General features: G+C 41.8%; 1 protein-coding gene and 1 long non-coding RNA gene across 10 annotated transcripts in view; one reads left to right on the forward strand and one right to left on the reverse strand.

Moving 5' to 3' along the window:
• Positions 1-582: 582 nt before the first annotated feature.
• On the forward strand, positions 583-3,918 carry LOC137474756 (uncharacterized). The gene is made up of 2 exons (XR_010999474.1): positions 583-785; positions 1,423-3,918. It is a non-coding gene; the product is annotated as an uncharacterized lncRNA (long non-coding RNA).
• The window catches only part of DLGAP1 (DLG associated protein 1), a 404,716-nt gene continuing 387,196 nt past the window's right edge, over positions 3,339-20,858 (reverse strand). For all 9 annotated transcript variants that reach the window (XM_068191544.1, XM_068191537.1, XM_068191551.1 and 6 more), the window contains 3 exons: positions 12,238-12,329; positions 10,209-10,361; positions 3,339-7,370 (listed from right to left, as the gene is read on the reverse strand). In XM_068191544.1, coding sequence (XP_068047645.1) covers positions 7,161-7,370; positions 10,209-10,361; positions 12,238-12,329 — 455 coding nt within the window. In that variant the 3' untranslated portion in view covers positions 3,339-7,160. The remainder of the gene's footprint in view (positions 7,371-10,208; positions 10,362-12,237; positions 12,330-20,858) is intronic.

A 20,858-nucleotide genomic window follows, 5' to 3' on the forward strand; every position in this document is an offset into this window, starting at 1 on the left:
GGTTAATATACACCACATTCCCCTAGAGTTGCCACTGCTCCAGTAGCAATGTCCTGCCCTGTGCAAGGCCTGCTGTTGCCCAGGGGCTTTTATCTCCCTGCCTTCAGCTGGCACCATGATACTGCCCTGTGGCTGATGCTGCCTCTGAGGTTTGTGGGAATTGTAGATTTGTGGTCATGGTGGCACTGATGCACTGGGAAGGGATGCCACATACTTAAAAACTATTTACTGAAACGTTGCACCGAAGTGGGAAGGGATTTTCCCCTTCAGCTGTTGCTACTGGTGTGATTGTCCCACAGCATAGCAAAATGCCATCTCAGTTTTAGTGCATCATCTGTGAGCTGTCTGGCCCGTATGATTTTTTCCCCTTTTGTTGTGAATTATTGACTGGAGAGATGAAGAATGACACGTGCTTAAGTGCATCAGTTATCTCAATTTCCTTCCCCTTAGGTCTAGCTTAGCCAAGATTTACCAGAACAGTCTACAGAATGAAGAAGTTTCATTATTTTTTTGTTTTTCAGGTGAGCTGAAAAGGTGAGGACTTTTCTTTGGAAGACTGACAAAAGGACTGGAACACAGCAAGTTATTATTACATCCACTTATTAAAAAAAAAAAAAAAAGACAAAAGAACATGCTGTAAGATAAATAATATAGCCCAACTTGTGCAATGCAGTAATTTCTCAGAGCTACAAAAAAATCAGGGATGATCACAGTCCTGAATGCACACTCACAAAGCCATTCCAGATTGAAACTTTGAGCACCCATAGTCAGTTCAACAGGAAAAAGTAAGATATAGTATTTTAAGGACATTGGTAATTCTCTAGTTTGAAGCCAGGGATAAGTGACAGGTTGGACATTTCCACTGGGATAGGCTAGTTACATTGGAATGGGTTACCCTTTGCTATTCAACATCTCAGCTCCCTAGTTACCATCTCCAAACTAAGGTGTTTGCCTCAGCACACGGTTGTTTACACAGTGACTTATCTTACCTTGGTGAGATATTTGATACCCATAAAACATCCGTCACACTCTGTCCTACTGCTTTTCTTTAACTCAGGGCAAGGCCCATCCCTCTTCCAAAACCTTTGACAGCTTTGAAATATGAGCGTTGCTGTCGGTGTAGCTCAGGGGCTGTGCAGTGGTTACTTTCTCCAGAGGCTCTGCAACGCCTCAGTACTTCCCCTTCTTTGAATAGAGGTGGCAAAATCCATAATTTGTTTCCATTCTGCTTGGCTGAAAATGAGGAAAAGTTTGGCACCCTGTCACAGAGATAGTTAGGTGAAGAGTCAATATAATGAAGGCCTCTGCACCAGGAGTAGCCCATAATAGGTGGTGGCAGTGTCACAACTCAGCTTGTTTTTTAAAATAGTTTTTTTTTTTCCTTCTTTCGTGTGTGTTTTTCTTTCCCCCTGGGTGGAGCAGAGCTGGAGAGGTGATGACTTACCTGCCACAGCTCGGTAGATCGCAATCTGGAACTGGCAGAGTGTTAACACAATGCCCCAGCAGAGCTTTTCTGTCTCTAATTTCAATGATTATGTTGTTACTGGATCAGTGAAGAGAACCATGAAAAACACAATTACCAGGAAGCCCTGTTCCTTCGCTCGCCTCTTTGTCTCCCTGCGAATGGGGCATGTGACTCACGGAGCAATAGAGGACCCGCTGTGATCTCACGCAGTACCGAGAAGGGTGCTGTCCGCCGATGGGACCCAAGCGTGGGAAAGCCTGACTGCCGGCTGGAAGGGCCAGTCACGTCATGTTTTGTAGCTGGCATCCAAATGCATCCTGATGAATCAAGTGAGAGCAGCTACCTTCTCCTGCCACAACGGTGGCCGAGCAGCTGTGCAGAAGAGGGGCTGTAAAACCCTCCCCGCATGCAAAAGCACAGGGAAGGGACAGTGTTGTGAATGAGCTTTCTGTGACAGCACAGCAATGTTTTATAGGTCACTGGCATAACATCAGACTAAAGGGAAAGGGCAAGAGTATCTTCCAGCTGTGAGTGTTGCTCTCAGGTTTGCTCAGTGCAGGACCATGGCTAGTGGGCCTGACCCAACCCTGTTATGTGATGTATGGTGGGAAAAGAGAAATTCACTTGCTCTCTGCACTCCAAATCATGTATAAACCTATGACCTCAACAACAAATACCAGTAGCAGCAGAGCAGCCAATATTTTTATCATTAATTGCTATCAAAAATGTCAGCTCAAAGTCATCAGATTTGATAGGTGAGCATGCTCCAAACTGACGGCTGAAGTGAATTATTTGCCTATTGCGTGATGCAAAAACAATGTCTTGCAGGAGAGAACAGACATTGGCAAACAAACTGACAACAAGATATACTTCTGGGGAAGGCTTCTGATTTGATCTGGAAGGAAACATTGAGTATGAATACGGAGAAAGTTCACCTGCATGAAAGGTGGAGTTGAGCCTTGGACTTAGTCTGCTGGAGAACAGCGTGAAACATACCTGCTATTGTACTCCCTTTGAGCTGTTCTCATTGCAAAAGGTACCAGACACCTCAGAAAGTTTTTTAAGTAATAAAGCATTTTTTCCCCCCATCCCTGGTGCATCCATTTATCAGGGACTAATGAGCACATAAATCCCAGCATGTGAAGAGAAGTCCCTTCATCTTGGTGTTAAGCAGAATTTTCCCTGCCCATGGATCTGCAGCACAAATCTTTCTGGTCTTTCTGTGCTGAGGGTCTAAGCATGGGCAGACAGTACACAGTGCAGCACTGGCACATTAATAATATAACTACTAGGTACTACAGATTGAATCAGGACCTGTTTAAATACTGGTATAACCACGAACATCATCCAGGACATGTTTCTGTGGGTTTTAGTGACTGTCTTTATTTCACACAGTGGGAAAAACCCCATCTGGAAGCAGGAATCCAGTGAAGGGAAAGTTAGCTATGCCTGCCAGGGATCTCTTTTGCCCCCAAAAATTCAGACATCATGGGACATAAACAGAAAATGAAAGAGAACCAGCGAGGGGAAAACCAAACAGGCTGGGGTCTTCTTGACACTTCTTTTGAAGTCCCCAGTGTAACTCCTGGCATCTTCAGTGGGGTTTGGCCGGGTTCTGTGCAGAAGCGCCTTTGAAGATTTTGCTAAGGCTCAAGGCCTTGATCATGGCAACTTTTATGCCTGGGAGCAACTCTGTGCAGATGAACACTTCCAGGGTGCTCAGCAGGATGCTTTGGATGAGACTTTGCAGGGCTAGTCTTAAGCAATGAGAGCTTAAGAGAAATATTCTGCTTGTCGTGCTTTTATCCTTGACCACATCAAATGAAATGCCTTTGCAGTTCTGGAAGAATGAATTTGCATTGAAAACCCGCAGTTCTTACAAGCAGTGCATTAATTATTTTATTAATTTGCTTTTTTTTACAGTATGGGAAACATTCATCTATTTACATTTTCCTGTCCACACACAAACCAGACACATAATCCTATGGAAACCCAAATCATTAAGCCATAAAAACACTCATTTCTGTCTAAAGGCTTTCAAATTTGTGTCTTTTGTTTCAAATCAAAAACATTTTTAAAATCACATTTGGGAATGCAGGTAGGCCAGTGATTTACATTCTACTTAAAATATGCATTTGACTGTTTTCCTTAAAAAAACCCCCAAAAACCAAAAAACCAAAACCCCCAATAAATTCACAAAGATACAGTTTAAATTAAAGTGATAGTGCACATCAAAGCATTAAGGGAACACCAATAAATAAAATGAAATATATTACAAATAAATTATTTCTATTTACCTTTTCAAATATTAAAAATCTTTAATCCATTTCTTCATCTTTCTTTACAAAAAGATTATGAGAATTTTATGGAAACATCTGCAAAAAATATAATAAATACCTCTTTTTTTTTTTAACTTTTGAAGCAGGAGACAAAACCAACCTTTTCTAAAATTTTCCCCAAGAAAAAAAAAAGCAACAGTTTAGTCCCAAAGCGAAACAGAATATAGGCATTTTTAAAATACACTGGGCAGTTTAGACTAAAAACAAATAGTTACAAATTATACTAAAACAGATGATGGAGCAAATATACTAGCATTAGTGTTTGTAAATGAGTCAAGTGGTTAACTAGTGGCATTCTATGGGCAGAATTATTTTATTTTGTATTTTCTGGTATTGACTGTATTTTTAATATTTTGCTAAAAAACTAGGCAAACATTATAATAACCTCTCCAGTGCCAAACGAACTAACAAGCATTCAGCTAAGAATAAATTCATTTAAAATAGATACAAAAAATATTCTATGATATACAAATACAATAATTTGTAATGTACAAGACTAGATAGTCTTCGCTTTTCTGCTTTTTTAGGGGGGAACTTGCTGGATATAAATTTCTGTAGCCACTTGTCAACCAAAGTCTTAACTCATCTTTCGTAAAACGTTCACAAAACTAAGTAAGTCTGCAACACAGTTGTGAATGTGGACTCTCACCTAGGTACTGCTTTAAATAATTCAGTACAAATGAGTTCCAAATAATTAATACTTCCTATGACTATATATGCTCAAAAGTGGCAGTTGGCACTATTACATACTGCAAACACGGTGATGTTTTGTTGCTGCTAAAAGTTAAACGCAGTGTTTCAAAACTAGCAAATACACTGGTATTCAAATGCTTAGAGGGTCAAACCTTTTGAAGCTCCTGTAACACCAAGCACTCTAGAGTTACACTGGATTTCTGATTACTCTAGTTAAAAGTCTTTATATATTAAGTTATTAGCCCTTATCTTGTAAACCACAGCAGTAAATATTTGTGCCCTGTTTATAAAGACATAGCTCAGATATCGATGGCTTTGAGAGGTAGCAAATTCTCTAGTGGTTTTAGTATGCTCTCATGAAAATACTTGGTGCCAGAACCTATTACCTCTCCTATTTTCTCGAATAAAATTAAATTAGCACCTGGCTATGATGTCATAGGAAAAGAAGCTGTCTGGCATGGTCTCGATGAATACTTTTAGCAAGAGCTTAACTTTTCGATGATGATTTTCAACGCTTTTTAAGTGCAAGCTGCAGAATTACGCCACATGTGCAGTGAGGCTTTTCAGTGGTTGGACTGTCCATACAGGTTGAACTGTCATGGGCACAGCCAGCCCGCACTGGCGTGCAGCAAGGGCTGCCACCTGTGCTCCTCCATGGTGGGGCTGTCCTTGTGCCTGTGCCCACTGGGAGCAGAAAGCAGCCTGCCTTCCTCTCCTGCGTACCCCTGCCCTGGCAGACAGGGTGAAGAGCACGTAGGGAGTAGCAGAGGAGTCTGGAAAACATTACTGCAGGACTGCACACGTACTGAGGGCTGCACAGCGCTCCTCTGCTCCCACCAGTCCTGTCACCCAAAGCAGCCCTGTCACTCAAAGCAGCCCTGTCACCCAAAGCAGCTCACGCTAATTCTGCTGGCAGCAGCACATGCCAGTTAGGCACACGTGTGCGCACTCACACACGCTCACACACACGCACACAACTCGCTTTCAGCAACATGCCTGACATAGTTTTCCTAATGTTGGCACAAGAGATTCCAGTAGCAGCGTGGTCAGCATCATTTGTCATCAGAGGAGCTGGAGGACAAGCCCCTGTCCCAGCCAGAGGTGGCTGGAGGGGACAGACACACAGGAGCTGACCTCTCAGGCTCCTCTCCAGCCCTATTATCTGCCATTTCCACCCACTATTAATGAGCTACTTAGGATGCATATTTTTCGTGATTGGAAAACAATGGCAGAAGCCAGGGTAGGAAGGCTTGTCGTGAAAAATATTAAGTTCATATTGATCCCATAACTTGTGAAAAATAGTCTATTGTTCTTGTTCAAGTGAGTACGTTATACTATTAAGAGGAGGCTGAATTAGAAATTTACTCCTAAATATGGACGGTTTGGTGATAAGCAGTCTGAACTGTAGCATACAACCAGCTGTGGATAGAGCAAAGCAAGCCTGGCCTGGAAAAGCATCAGAGGCTCCATGTACAGTAATTCATCTACAGGTGTCTGTGTGTGGCTGCGTGGACGTATAAGATTGGATGGTCCCACCGAGATTAAGACATCAACAAAACCAAGCTTTTTTTTCTTTTTTTTTTCTTTTTTTTTAACCAATATAATCCATACAATACAATACAAGAGGAATTGACAATACAGTACAATTTTAAAAATTCTTAATACTTGGACAAGAAAATCCTTCTTTTATATTATCTCTTCAACTGTCATTGCTTCTTATCTCCTTCCTTTTTACTCTTTTATTGCCTTTCAAAATAGATTATTTCCCTGGAAGATCGAATTTACAATCTTCTGCTGATTGAAATGTTTAAGTAGTGATTGATGAAATAAAAATGAGGCAGCTTGTGCAGCTGTGAGTGTGCAGGTATCTTTCTTTCCACAGGATCTTTTATATCCCTTGCCATCTCACCTGTGGGATATACTTTCACCTTTTCACCTGCCAGAGCTGTGGGGTTTCTTTTCATCCCCTGTTCCCTGCTCCCACCCCAGCTCCCTCCCCTTGTGTGACTCCTTGATTCAGGTGAAGATGTGATTTGGAGGTTTAGAATAAAGTGCGCCATCTGCTTAAAAAAAAAAAAAAAACAGCAATAGAAAGAAGGGAATCCAAGTCATAACTCCTTTCATCTTTTGTGAGGAAGACGGCAGAGTCCGAAAGGATCACCCTGCATGACTGAAAATACCAAAGTCCCCTACAGTTTGATATTGCTGTACACTGGGTAACAGACTAGCTTTAGATCAACTAAAGATCATGAGTAAGTTAAATGGAGCATCTACTGTACAGGTGCGCAGGTGTGTGGAAGTCTGAGTGCTGCGTTTATTGGTTCCAAACAGAAAAGAAAAAGGATCGTGCTCGTTTACATGAGGCAAAGTGGCAGCATCAGTACATGTGACAAAGCATCGTGATGACATGGGTGAACCTTCAGAAAGCACGGGTGATTAGAGGACATCTCTCGGAGGACCGACAACTACGCCACGGCAGTGGAGTTCACTGGGAGCATTGGGGCAGCTGCGTACAGAGAGAGGGGAGAGGGAGAGGAGGGAGAGAGAGCGAGAGAGAGAGGAGGAGGTACAAATACTTCGTGGTGACCTTGAGCAGGAGCCTACAAGGGCAGATTATACATGAGGCTTGTCTTGCCAGAGAGAGTCCTCCCGGTTGGATCCCTTCATAGCCTGGTCTGGGCTTCGGGGATGTATATCTCAATGCTTTCGGCGCTCTCGGTAGCTGAGTTCTGGCGAACCGACGCAGCGCGCTTGGCAGCCATCAGCCGTTTCCGGGCCTCTTGACGCTGCGAGCTTTCCAGAGAGCGTTCTCGTATGAGTGGCACCTGACCTTTCGATGGCTTCTTTGGCACTGGAGGAGGGACCCTTCTCTCCTGATCAAAGCAGAAGGTTAATGGCATTATACAGCTTCTCAGGGAAAGGCGGGAAAAACTAGGATATATCAGTAGTTAGAACACACATTTTACCTAAGGTTTGTTAGCTCTTATCTGCCTTTCTGTCTTCAGTCAACTGGCTTTTGTGCTCAAGGGTTCATAAACATGGGGCAAGGGCAAAGGGGAGGGGAGGGCCGGCCGCCGTGCTACTTCTCCTCAGGCACAGTGCTGCCAGGGCTGGGGCCCCCACCGCTACCTGCTTAGTGCCAGGGACTAGGAAAGAGACAGACCTCCTGCCACCGGTGCAGCCAGGAGGGAACGCTGCTCTCAGCAGAGGAACTCTGGAGAGCCCCAGCTCCTGGGCCACCCTCTTCTATCCGTGCATAGCGCTAGGTGCTCCTGAAACACGGAGGTGCCATGGCTTTGGCGCTCCCAAATGCAGATGGGAGCTAGCTGTCTGCAGCTGGTGCATCACAATAAGTAGTTTTTAAAAAAAACACCACATATTTATGTATCTATTTCGTAGCAGTTTAGTGACTGCTCAAAAATCCCACGCTCTGGGTCTTGCTGTGCAAGCTCATATGCTCTGGCCTTGTGCTAAATAGGCATGAAGCTACATTCAGCTAGAAATAGAAAATCTGGTAGGAAAAACTTAAAAACCGTTAAGAGAACATGCATTAATCATCATGGTGGCAGCTAGTTCCAGATACGTGACCAACAAGGAGGGCTTTTATGTATATCCTGGTGCATGTACATACACATACAAAAAAACCCAAAAAAAACCAAAAACCACCAAATCCAAAAACCAACCAAAAAACCCCTCAGAGAGGGATCTTCCTGCAAAAGAAAAGTGTATTCAGAACTGAATTTCAGGCGTCCACAAAGACTTTGTCAAGTTAATTAGATTGTCTTTTAAGTTACATCCCCTTCCAACTGTGAACACGGTCTCTGAGCGAAGGGATTTTATCACAGTACAAAGGTCCCATTCTGCCCTTTCGTTTTCTCTCATGCTGCTCACAAGAGCTTCCATGGCTCAAAATATAAAGGTGCTTAGTTACACTTATTCATACTTTGCTTTTTCTCTCCATCCAAGGATTAATCTATGCTGCTTAAAAAGGGCCCAGTGGCAAAGGCCAAAGGCAAATATCAATTCCACAGAAAGTTTGTTCTTCCTCTTTTTTTTAATCCTTTTTAAGAAAGGAGATGATCTGTTTAATCTAAAATCATAGACAAATACTGTTGAAACAGGAATACAGTGTAATTCTTTAAAATCTTTACCTTCCTACTGTAGGTCCCTTTCTTCAGCACTACTTAACTTCCTTTAAACTGTTATAGTGTTTTTGTTGGAAAGTCTTTGAAATGTTTTTCAGAAGCAAAGAAAAGGCACATTTTTTTTCTAGGAAAGCTCTTATTTCTTACTGCTGCAATTGCAAACACTCAGCCTACCCACTTTACTGTAAAAGCTAATGAAAGACCATACACCAGCATTTCTGTGCATGCATGTTTGGCAGTTTTAACTTCCTTTTCTGATAGATACTGAAAAAAAAAAAGAAGATAAGAAAATGACTTGCCTTCAGTACCTTGGGCTAGGAAAACACATTCCCATTCATTCCCCTACAAAACACATTAGGTGTGCACAAATGGTGTGAACATAGCACTCCTAAGTCAGGAATGAATATTTAGTCTTGATTGGAGGAGGAGGAGGAGGAGGAGGAATAGTGCTACCAGCACTGCCTGTACAAGCTTCCTGCTGCAAGATTAACGGGGTTTGATATTATTAAGGTTATTTGTCCAAAAGAAAACACCACTTTGGTCATCAGCAGCCAGCTGACAATAATTTGAGGTAGCCAGTACTCCTGTCTGAGCCACTGTACCTGCAAATTGTGCTCCCCCTCCTTCTGGTGACCCTACCTGTTGGCTGTGTTCATTGCTATCAGACCAGTCACAGCGGAAATTCAGCCACCAAATTACATACCTACAGGAGCGCGACATTAGACTGTTGGTTCCTATAGGAATGGGTCTGTGCTCTAAGGATTTTCTGAAACATTTGTGTATTATGGCTCACCCAAATGCTGTTTGTCGTGAGGTGAATAGTGAGGAGAAAAAAAAAAGGCGATGGTGCCAAATGAGAATGTAACATGAAATGTGCCTTACACGTGGATGTGGTAGTTTTTCATGGTGACAGAAGACTACATTTACAAAAAAAAAAAAAGGGAAAAAAACCTCCACCAAAGCTCCAGATGATTTTTATGCTACCTCAGGTAAACAACAATACCAGGAAAGTGAATGTGTTTGTGAAATCACCCATTTAAAAGCAGCCCAAAATAAATAAAAAACAAACAGATGGACAAAAAAAAGTAATTTTTTCATGTAACATTTTGGAAGGCATATTTTTGATATTGCTGTTTGTAACCTGGCTACCAAAGTCAGCGATGGTTACAGTGCTTCCCTAGTTTTTCAGTAACACAACCTAGAACTCTTGCTGTATGCAATAATATGAACCGTAAATGTGATTTATTTAATTTTAAGAATCAATATATAAGGCAGTTCCTTCCAACGATTGATCATCTAATATGATTAAATATAAAGCTTAACAAAGTACCACATTCCCATTATCCAATTCACAAAGACAGATTTGGTTTAAAAATACGCCTGAAACATATTACAGATAATATCCCAGATGATTATTATGTAAACATTATTATTACAATGAAATTAATTTGATATGAGCTTCATTTCACATTTTTAACGTTAACGCTGTAACACAGAGGCCTATTTAATCTGTCCAGTATTTGTGCAGGGTTTTAAATGAAGCATACAAAATCTACAGTGTTCTACCTTCTTGTCATGAGGATCCATCTGTTTCCAATTATTGGCCTTTAACTGATGAAGTTCATCAAATTTCATACTAATATTTTCTATGGACAACTGCAGCATATCCCAAAACCCTGCTAAATCCTGGGAGGTCGGCCGTGGATGTGCATTAGGATTCTGTGTAACAGAAGAAAAAAACATGTTGGCTTTAGTACTTCTTGATGAAAGAATTTGTGCAAATGGTTACAAATCTGGCTGGCAAAGCAGTTTGAGCAGATCCAAGTGATGGGTGAGACCCACAGAGAGAAGCAAAGCAAAGCAGTACTTACTGGCAGGTTTTATTTCGAGGAATCTGACTTGGTGTTGAGCTGCTGTGCCCTGCAAACACCCTCTCACCAAAGGCAGCGAGTACCCCGCACAGACTAAGGGTAACGGGCCCCTGTGGCAGGATCTGCCTAAGGATGTTCCTGGGCACAACCAGTGGCAATCCTATCTGCACTGAAATTAATTGCCAGCCTCCTCTTCACTTTCATGAGGAAGGATTCCCCACCACGCTCACCCTTGTAAAAAAGAGTGATACCTGTGCAAATGTACATTTCCTGCATGTACAAATAGTGATATACCAATGTTTGAACACTTTTTCTGCACTCTGAGAATGTAAAGTTTACAAAAATACACTAAATAAAATTTTCTCTTATAGACCTCTGGCCAATTTATTTTTTTTTTCCTGTTTGTTTGTTTGTTTGTCAAGAATAACCTGTGCAGGGTGAAAAGCTCAGAAGCTATATGCAGAAGCACAGTAAACCCATTTTTACAGGCAGATTTCTGGGAAGAATGAAACTGGGACACAGGTGGGGAGCATTGCTTTGTGTGTACAAACTGATTAGCCCAAGAGCATTGCTCAGAAGTCAGCATCTGGACAGTCAGCATCTTCAGCACAGCTTGGGACAGACCCAATAAATCCTGTCCCTTCACTGCACCCCAGCTCTGCACACTTTTTGCATGCAGTGGGCGTACCCAAAACCTAATCCCTGCTCCACTGGCAAGGCTTGTATGAGGGAAGGCTTTCTCCAGGATGTGTCCCTATAAGCTAGTTCCCAGCTGAACTGTTTAATTAAAATGAGATGTTGCATACACTTACTTCAAGCATGTTTGTTCATAAATGCTGAGGACTTCCTACACCAGTCAGCAAGGCTTCATGGGTGCTGTGGCCTTGTCAGACTACACTGATATATTGTTATTAATTTTGTTGTTAATAAATAAATTACTAGTAGCACTTTACATGATGTTTTACATGGCTCAGGTTTTACTCTGCCTTTAGTTTTCTTCCTCTTCAGAAGCAATAAACCCAAAAGAGTCAGTTGGTTGCCTTATAAAATTTCTATTTGTGCTTTTCACAGTCACTCTGACAAAGGATTTTGGTAGGATGATTATACCATGAAAGGTGCAATTATTGAAAACAATAAAGTATATATTTTTAGAGTCATAAGGAGACCAGAGATTATACTTCAATTCCTAGTTTTTCAGTGCTTGACACTAGCAGGTTGCCCAGTCGAAGGCTGTTATTTGCAAAGATGCGTAATCAGAAAGCTTTTTCAGTTTTTATATTGAGAACTGGAAGTCTTACTAAGACAGAGCCAATTTCTGTTGCATTTGTCCACCGAGGCAGATTTTAGTCTGGAGCTTGTTTCCCAGGAACACCTGGGAAAGCCCAGCTCAGGAGATTTCTGATCCATCCTCAAAGTCCTTAAGGTGTTTAACTCATCCGTGTGCCTGTGAACTCAATGGTCAAGGGACAGATCCCTTCTCCTCTAAAGTCAGTAGCAAAGCCTCAGTGACAGTTCACCCAAAGCTTTTTGCCTTTATTTTAAGGGTCTCAAGCTATTGTGAAACTTATACTGACTCTGACAAGTCTGAGTTACTCCCAAATTCATATCAAGGCCTTTACTGGAAAAACTGCCACGTCAGTCAGAAAATCAGTTTAGTTTATGTAGGATTATTCACAGGGTTAGTAAAAGGCACACATTAGTATCTAGCAGAAAAAATTACATACCAGGTTTTCTTCACAAAGTTCTCTGAACTGGTAAAACTTCTGAGCCATGAGAAGTTGGGCACTGCCCACTGCAGTTCGAATTTTCCCTAGAACTGAGAGAAAAAGAAGAGTAAATCACAATGCTTTCTTTGCTGCAGGCAACTAAAAGCCTATAAAAAGAGAGGAGAAAGCTGTTCAGCAGTCAGCTCTGGCTTTCAAAAGGTATGTTATCTTTCAGTCACAAAAAGAGAAAAGGTGATAAGTCTAAGGTCAGATCTCTATGAGGCAAAAAATATGTAAAAGGCTGCTGCATCTTACTCTCAGTTCCTCCAGTGAGACCAGTTGTAACCTGTTGTAATGACAGTGTAAACGTGGCTAATCAAAAGCTTCTGCAGGCTGTATAGGAAGCTCACCAGAAATGTCACCACTCGTATCACTATGACCCAGGCTCAGGCTTTGAATACAAACCCAGCTCCCTGCACAAGGACAGGCAGCTCTCAAAACCTGTTTGCTTCTCCACCTCACTTAGCAGCTCAGGCCTTATTGTCAGGTGCATCGACCAGAGCCTGAGAAAGGGGATGATTGTTTTAGTGCACGCCAGTAACTCTCATCTGGACCTTCTGAGTACTTTCCATGAGCACAACCCAAGGCCGCTTCTGCCTTTGAATTCAAATGCCCAGGAGAACTTCGGGGAGCAATGGCACCCTGGCCTCTCCTCCCTGCTGGTGATTTGGAGGGAGGTGTCAAAGAGTCCTAGCACAGCTGACTGAGGACTTCTTTGTACAGACAGCTGGGTACTTACTGCCCCTTTGGGCTGACCGACTGCTGTGAAGGGCTGCAGTGAACCAGAAGACCATAGTAAATGCCTCTGAATAAAGCAGGAGCTCACACTGTTTTGGTTGCATTCAGACACTGGGATTTTACAGGGGTAGTTTGGAATACACTGCCCAAAACCAAGGCACAGACTGGTGCATTCAGAGGCTCCCTGGGGAGTTCTGGTCCAGGGGGAGACTCTGTGTGTGTGTACCTGTACATGTGTGCGAACACGTGTATATGTGTGTACCTTTGTGTATGTGAAAAAAGAAGCAAGAATGTAGAAACACAGCAGAAAGGCAGACATGTCCTCAGCTGGCAGTAAGACAGTGAATCCAGAAAACAGATTTTCACTCAGGGACTGCTGAGTGAAAGAATTGATGCTGTGAGCAAGAAAGCAGCTACCGATTTGTTTGAGATTTCCAATGCTCAGAAAAAAACCCAAAACTGTCTTTAAGAAAAACAGGTTGGCGTCACAGATTTATCTGATGCCTTCATTATTTTTCTCTCTCAGCTGAAACAACTTATTATCCCCAATTCTCTGGTTAACAAATGATTAAACAACTAATTTAAATGATTTTTTAAAAATATTACCACTATCCTTAATGAAAAACATGAATCACTATTCACAATTCTCACTATCATTTCTACTCAGAGATATCTGTATTGTCCCAGCCCTCAAACAGACACAGCAACTTTTCTGTGACAAATTTACAGTCTGGGTATATGAGACAGGTGAAAGAGGAACAGGAAAAACAGATGAAGTGGCCAGCTCAAGGTGAGTGAATTGCTCGTAGAGCCTTGAAGAGATACTAGTCCTAATCTGCCATCTTTTGCACCATCCCTTGGGCACAGTCACTTTTTATATAAAAGCTAAGACAGAGCTCCCCAAGGAAAATACTGCTAAGTATTTTGATTTACCACAATGAAAAACAAATAAATAAACACATACATACATAAATACATGCAACTTTGCTATAACCCCTTCTAATATGATTTTTAGCACTTCATTAGTCCTGTGACTGGCTGCAGTGCTGGCTACCAGAATGCCACCATGCAGTGCTTGGTAAGAAAAAGGCCTCTCCAAGGGTTTGAGTAGCCACATGCTAAGCAGACTGGCACAAATACTTGTGATAAACTGAAACTCAATACACACTTATATGAAATCTGTATTCTCCTCCTTCAAGGCAAATGGTTTTTCCTTCACCAGTCTCAAAGCTCACTTCTCAAGGCTGTTGAAGGAAAAGTGGGTGTGGAGTTCATTTATACTTCAGACATACAAAGGAGGGGAAAGAAAGGGGGAGGGAAGAGAGTCTTTTCACATTTCTTTCCGAACCTATAGGAGAGAGCTCTGTGAACACACACAGAGCCTAAACTTTCATTTTGTTCCCAAAACTCAGCTCAGCACTGCCAGGAAATAGCCGTGAGCTGGAAGATTCACTAAGCAGAATATTTTCAGCATATTGCACAGGGAGTTTTGCACACAACTCTAATTATTGTTAGCAAGACTTGCGTGTCTAATTCTATGTGCACAGTACTGGAAATGGACCCCTTGGTGTGTCTAGTCATTTATGCAACCCAATATGCAAACCACTCAACTGAAAGGACTTTTCAATAGTAGGAGGAGCTACTCCGAGAGCTTTCATGTGGCTCCCATTGTTATGAAAACTCTTCCCACTGAGTATATTTGGGAACAGCTGCCTCATCTGGAGTTCGGCCACTCTGACGCTTCCCAAGACTTGAGAAGGGGAGAAAAAAGTCTCTCAACTTCTTGGGATTAAAAAATAAAAAAAAAAAAAAAAGGAGGGCTTTTCCTGGAAACCTGCACCAAATGATTTGGAAATCACATCCCAAGCATGAAGAAATGTATATACAACTTGTTGATGATGGATGGTAATGTGCCTCTTTCTTTTGGGAAGAAGAGCTTAATATTCAGAGATCTCAGCAGAGGGAAAAGGAAGTCCTTGTCCTTGGCTGCCTAGTGACTGGCTATTTGCCTAAAAACCATCATCCCAGCTGACTGCGGGATGCATGCTGATGCTGTTCTCTATTGTTGCCACTTCTGCTGTAGCTGTGGCTGTATCTAGTCAAGTGTCACTGATTCCTTGCCCCTCAAAAGCAAGGGGTCTGTTAATGTGCAACTGGTCAACAACCAACTCTGTCACGGAAGTTAGGGGGGAAAAGAAGACAAAACACAAAGCATACAAAAAACTGAAAGGAATGTCTCTAGAAGACACAAAGCCTTATCAATAGCTTAAGTTTTGTTTCCAAACTCACGTTGCTTTTACTGTTTCAAGGCACAGTGCTCATTTTGCTTTCTCAGTCAAAATCTCTGGAGGCCAAGGTGTAGTGAAAAATCAAAAGCAAAAATAGACCAATGGATTTTCTTAGAAGAAAAGCCTGCAAGGTTTGAAGCCAAATACCAAGAAAATAAATGGAATTACGAAGATAATACTCAAAACAAATCAGAAAATAATCAGACAAATCTTTAACAGCAAGGGAGATGGGGTACAGGAAGAAAAACACATAAACATTCAAATTGATGTGTTCAGCTAATAGGATACAAAGAGAACATATAAAACCAAGCAACAAAAAATCCCGATCCATCAAGATGCAATCATAATGGATTTAACACCTATATAATGTTATTCATATCTGCTTTCTGTTCCATACAGGGCTATACAGCACACTCAGCACTGTTGGATCTGAATGCCTTCCAGTAATGCATTAAGCAACGTTATTAACATCCATCATATGCTTTGCTGTCACCTCTTCCCCAGAGGGAGAAGTGTGTGTACTGCGGTGTTTTGTTTTAATAGTTTGAATTTTTCCCTTTTTTTTCCTCCCTTCTTGCTTTGACCTATCTTCCTTGTAAATCCAGTTCTGTCCTGTGACATTTTTAAAGACACGGACAATTATGTCTATTTTTGAAGAACTTATAGCTATTTTGATGGAATTTACCTACTGTGGAATGCCTCCTCACTATTACTGTTCTTATCTAGGAATCACAGAATATTATTCTAGAACAGACACATGACAGTGAATATCTTTGTGTCTTTAACCCCCCCAACATATTCTTCTTTTAAAATATTCTTGAAATTAGACTTGGACTATGTGCTGTTCAAGTAGTAAGTTCTTGCTTCTCTTGGTTCTAAGAATTGCATAGGACCTGTTTTGAAATTGTGGAGCTCTATGTGTTTCCCTCCTCCATATCTTCATCGGAAAAGAAACAGGAAAACAACAAAATAAAAGAACTGTGAACATAAGCAAAAAAACCAATAGTTATTGTCATCTGCTCTAACTAGGAAGGTGACTGTGTGTAACAAGGATAACAAAATATAAGAAAATAACCAAACCCACCTGAAGTGATGTGAAAAGTAATCACATAGAGAAGTCAGGGGAGTTTTGAGAAGGGACAGCATTATTTGGCCTTAAAACCCCAACTGATGTATTTGCATTTGAACTTTGACAGGCCCCAGGGTCTAACAAGTGACAAAGGAAGCACTTTACAACTCCTGACTATCAAATGCCCTTAATGTGAAAACACCTGGTTGATAGGCAGGGCCCAAGCTAGGGAACAGAATACCAGGGACTTGCTCATTGCCCCAGGAACAAGTGGCAGGAACAATAGCTGAAACTACAGGGACACAGCCTGACATTTGCGTTGCAGATGTTGGCTGGGCACTATGCATATGAAGCAATCCTGCCACAGAGCTGTCACAATCCATTTCCAAGCCAGGATGGACCAGCATTTTAGCCTATTCATGTTGACAGACCTACATTTAAATAACCAAGTATGACAAAAGCCAGGAAATTCAAAGTTAAAGCTACTGCTCAGGTCTTAAGCTCAGCTGTTAAGGAGAAAACAGCCAAATGGAACAAACTAGGGAAGGAGCAGTTCTTTCTTTGAGTCATATATACTTACAGGAGTGATCTCATTGAAATTAATAGGGCTGTCTGCATGAGCAAATGCTTCTCATTTGGTTTAAAGCAGTTTCCATGTGTTCTCTGACTTACTTGGCTTTTATTAGTACTTTTTTTTTTCTTCCTTTTTTTCCCCTAACTAGATCGTTTCCTTGCTTGTGGATTTCACTTTTTGCTTTGCTAGCCTCTGGGCACTGGTAGAGCTTTCCTTGCTGGCTTTCCTTTGAGAAACCCTCACGTACGGACAAGTCTCTTCTGGGGACAAAAGAAAACCAGAACAAGAAAAGGATGACTTGGGCATATGGCCAGAGGCACGTAGCCAGGGGGATTCCAGCAGGACTGGGCCACATGTCACGCTGGTGCCCATCCCTCTGCACGGCTGTCCCAGCCCACTGAGGGATGAGGCTGTCTCACTCCTCGGAACAGCAGAGGCCGGGATTGCTTGAAGAAGCCCTGGAGGAATGGCAAATGGTTTTCCATGCTTACGGCTGAGAGTGAGCTCACGGGTCTCTTTTTATTTTGCCATGCACTATTATGAAAAATGTACCTTTTCCTAACCTTTACTGTTTGTGTTTTCTTTTGAAACGACTGAAACAAACCAAAACAGCAGACAGTGTGTACGCATTGCATAATTTGCCAGAACTGGATGAATTTGTAGAGGCTCTGGTCCTGAGCAGTGAGGCTCCTGTAGATTTGAGGTCAACCTTTATTCACACACTAGCCCAGAGGGCTACTGTATACACGCAAGAGAGTTATAATGACAGGTCTTGTGAGAGCCTTGGTTTTCTGTTTTAGTTTTCACTTGATTGGCCTGGCTTTTCTTGCCACTAAACCCACATTACACCTTACACCTGACTTGTGGTGAATCAGGCCTGCTGTTTGCTTCTGATGGTTATCTTTACACCAAAGCCACAGTACAACCTCATGTGAAAGAGAAACTTCTGGAGGGGGAGCAGGGGAAGCTTTCTCGTTCTTCCAAGAAAGTCAATACAAACAACAGCAAAAAAAAGAGAAAAACCTCCAAAGACAGGCCAAGGCTGTAGGAATATGTCCCTGTGCCCATTGCTCCCGGGGAAAAAAATGGTCAGAGCTGTGCAGGGAGCCAGGTCTGATGCTGCTAATTTTGTATGTAAATGGTGACAGTAGAGGTCTGAGCCAAAAGTCACCAACAACTGTGGTGAGGCTATGACTACTTGAAATTTTATAGGGAAGAGGTAGGAGGAGCAAGCAGATGGTTGAGGAAAAAACAAAAAAAAAGTCAACAGTTGATTTCACTTGAGGCCTGATCCAAAGCGTCAATCAAGTCTCACAAGGTGTTTAGCCTCAGATGTGTAACATCTTTTCTTTTTTCTTGTGAGAGCCCTAGAGTTTGTAGCCAACTTCCCTGTAACTGCAAAATACAGTGAAATCATATCAAGTATGTTAGCTTAAAGTGTGAGTGGTGTTCATCTGCCTGTCACACATGCTGCGTCTTTATCAGAAAATGATTTCGGATAAAACCAGAATATACCATACAATAAATAATTCATGGCGGAAGGGAAGCCACATTTCTCTCTATATTGGCATTTCATCGTGCAGCCGCTGAACCACAGCTTGTTTTTACACAGAGCAGCAGACTCCATTTCCCAGCTAGAAACATTCAATCCCATCTGGTAGATCCATTCCCAGCTAGATAATACCCTACGTATCTATGTAACATACAAGCTACTGTCAAACAGCAGCGAGCCGTCTCCCCGAGACAGCTGTTCCGCACAAGGGCCGCATTGTCTGGAGGAAGCGCGGATCATTTTACGTGGAGCGCCGGGGGGATGAGCCCTCTGTCAGCTGCCACGGCATCGAGAAAACCTCGCTCATCACACGTTCTCGTTATTTTGTTATCTGGCCAAACACATGCTGGGGATGTCAGGTTGGAAACAAAGGATGCATTCCCCGCTCTGGTTATGTTTCATTAGGGGAAGCAAAGTAAATGCACCTCTTCTCCTCCTTTCCTCTCTCTCTTTAAAGTATATAGATGTATGAAAAAGACGTTTTTCGGAGCAGGGTTTGTAACAACCAGGCTTTTGTTCCTGGCACTGTTGAGCAGGCAGAGTGGCCCCAGCCATATGCTTTTCCTTGGCACCAGGTAGAGTGGGACGTGCTGAGCCACAGCAAAAAGCCCTGCACAGCCTCTGTGGGAGGCAGCTGCCACGTGCCACAGCAGCTGACAGCGTCACACCAAAATAAGTACTGCAACAGTGGCTACCAAACCCAGGTGACCCTTCTCCTGCCATTTCCAGTGATCACAAGAAGCGCCAGGACACATACCGGGTGTGCTGTGAGGAGGCATTGGGAATAGCCAGCCTAACCATTTCTTTATGTTCCCCATAACTGACTCCTCCCACTGATTGCTCAAAGAGTCCTTTAAAACTGTCTTATATCAAAGACACCGAGACATTGAGAGAAAATTCTGTACAAATACACATTTTCTGCATCTATCAGCCTCATAAAATTCACTTAATGTTCTTTTCCTACTACTTTATTGGTGCACCAACTACCTTGGTGCACAAATAAAATATTTATAGGTTTTTCCAGTATTATCAGTTCATAGAATGACAGAATAGTTTGGGTTAGAGACGACCTTTAAAAATTATCTAGTTTCAGCCTCACTGCCATGGGCAAGGACACCTTCCACTAGTCCAAGTTGCCCAAAGCTCATCCATCTGGCCTTGAACCCTTCCAGGGATGGGGCATCCCCAGCTTCCCCGGGCAACACAGTTCCAGTGCCTCACCACCCTCATCACAGAATATGTTTTCCGTATGTCCTAAGTTGTTATGACTTATAAAAGTTGTGTGTTTCCTGTTTCTATGAGTTAACACTTATTTTTCAGTCTAAAATCTCATAGTTCACAAGGTTTATTTCTTCATACTACAGAAACAACAGAAACTCTTTTATTCTGATACATGTGCAAAGAGATTTCTTAATGCATTGATAGTTAAAAATGAGATTCAAAATTCTAGAACTTGGGCAATCTGGATCTGCTTTTAAGGTCAAACCTTCCATATATTTTCTTCAGAAAAGATTGTTAGCCTATTATATAACATAAATTTTATAGAAATATAAAACCTTTACATAATTTAAAATTCAGGTTATCTTATATTTGCCTTTAAAATCAATTTCCAGTTGCTTACAATTTTGTCTGACTTTGACTATCTAGGTCATACCTTTTCATTCACTGGGTTGAATGGAAAGTTCCAGCAGAAACAGCTTATGCATTTCTAAGAATTTTTTTTCCGGTGTTAATTTCTTTCATAAATCAAAACCTTTACATTTCAGAATAATTCAACCATCTCTCTTCTTGAGAGGAAAGGTTACAAATTTTTAAGAAGCAATTCTGGAACTGAAGTAGTAGTCCTTAGTAGAAGCTAATTTGGGGTTGGAAAAATACTACTTTTATATCCAGGAAAATTTGCTTAGGTGTGCCTAAATTATAAAAAACTGAATTCTCTATAAGCAGCTGCTCCTTAGTGTTTCCCAGAAGCTCACTTCTAAAACTTGAAACAGCTTTTTTTTTTTTTTTTGCAAGGAGCATGTTCATAAGCTCACAGGTTTACCTCTGTCTAAAGCTGACAGCTAGTAATAGTACTGCTCCTTGTAAGAGAAATAAATGGAAAATCCCCTTCCATTTTTACTGGGAGAAAAAAATCTGGACCAAGAAACACATGCTCAGCCCTTCTTCCCTAATTAGAGTGAACAAATAAGATGTGAACTACTCAACCCTCAACTCTTCTGAGTAATGAAGTTTACTAGACATTCCTATTACCTTACAGGTAGGTTAATATTGCTGACAGTGGTGACAACTGAGATGTAGTTTGCATGTGTGTGGGTTTTTATCACACAATATGAAAAGCTTATTTTATTGGGATGG

Source organism: Anomalospiza imberbis, chromosome 1, assembly GCF_031753505.1.
Source record: "Anomalospiza imberbis isolate Cuckoo-Finch-1a 21T00152 chromosome 1, ASM3175350v1, whole genome shotgun sequence".
Classification (NCBI taxonomy): Eukaryota; Metazoa; Chordata; class Aves; order Passeriformes; family Viduidae; genus Anomalospiza; species Anomalospiza imberbis.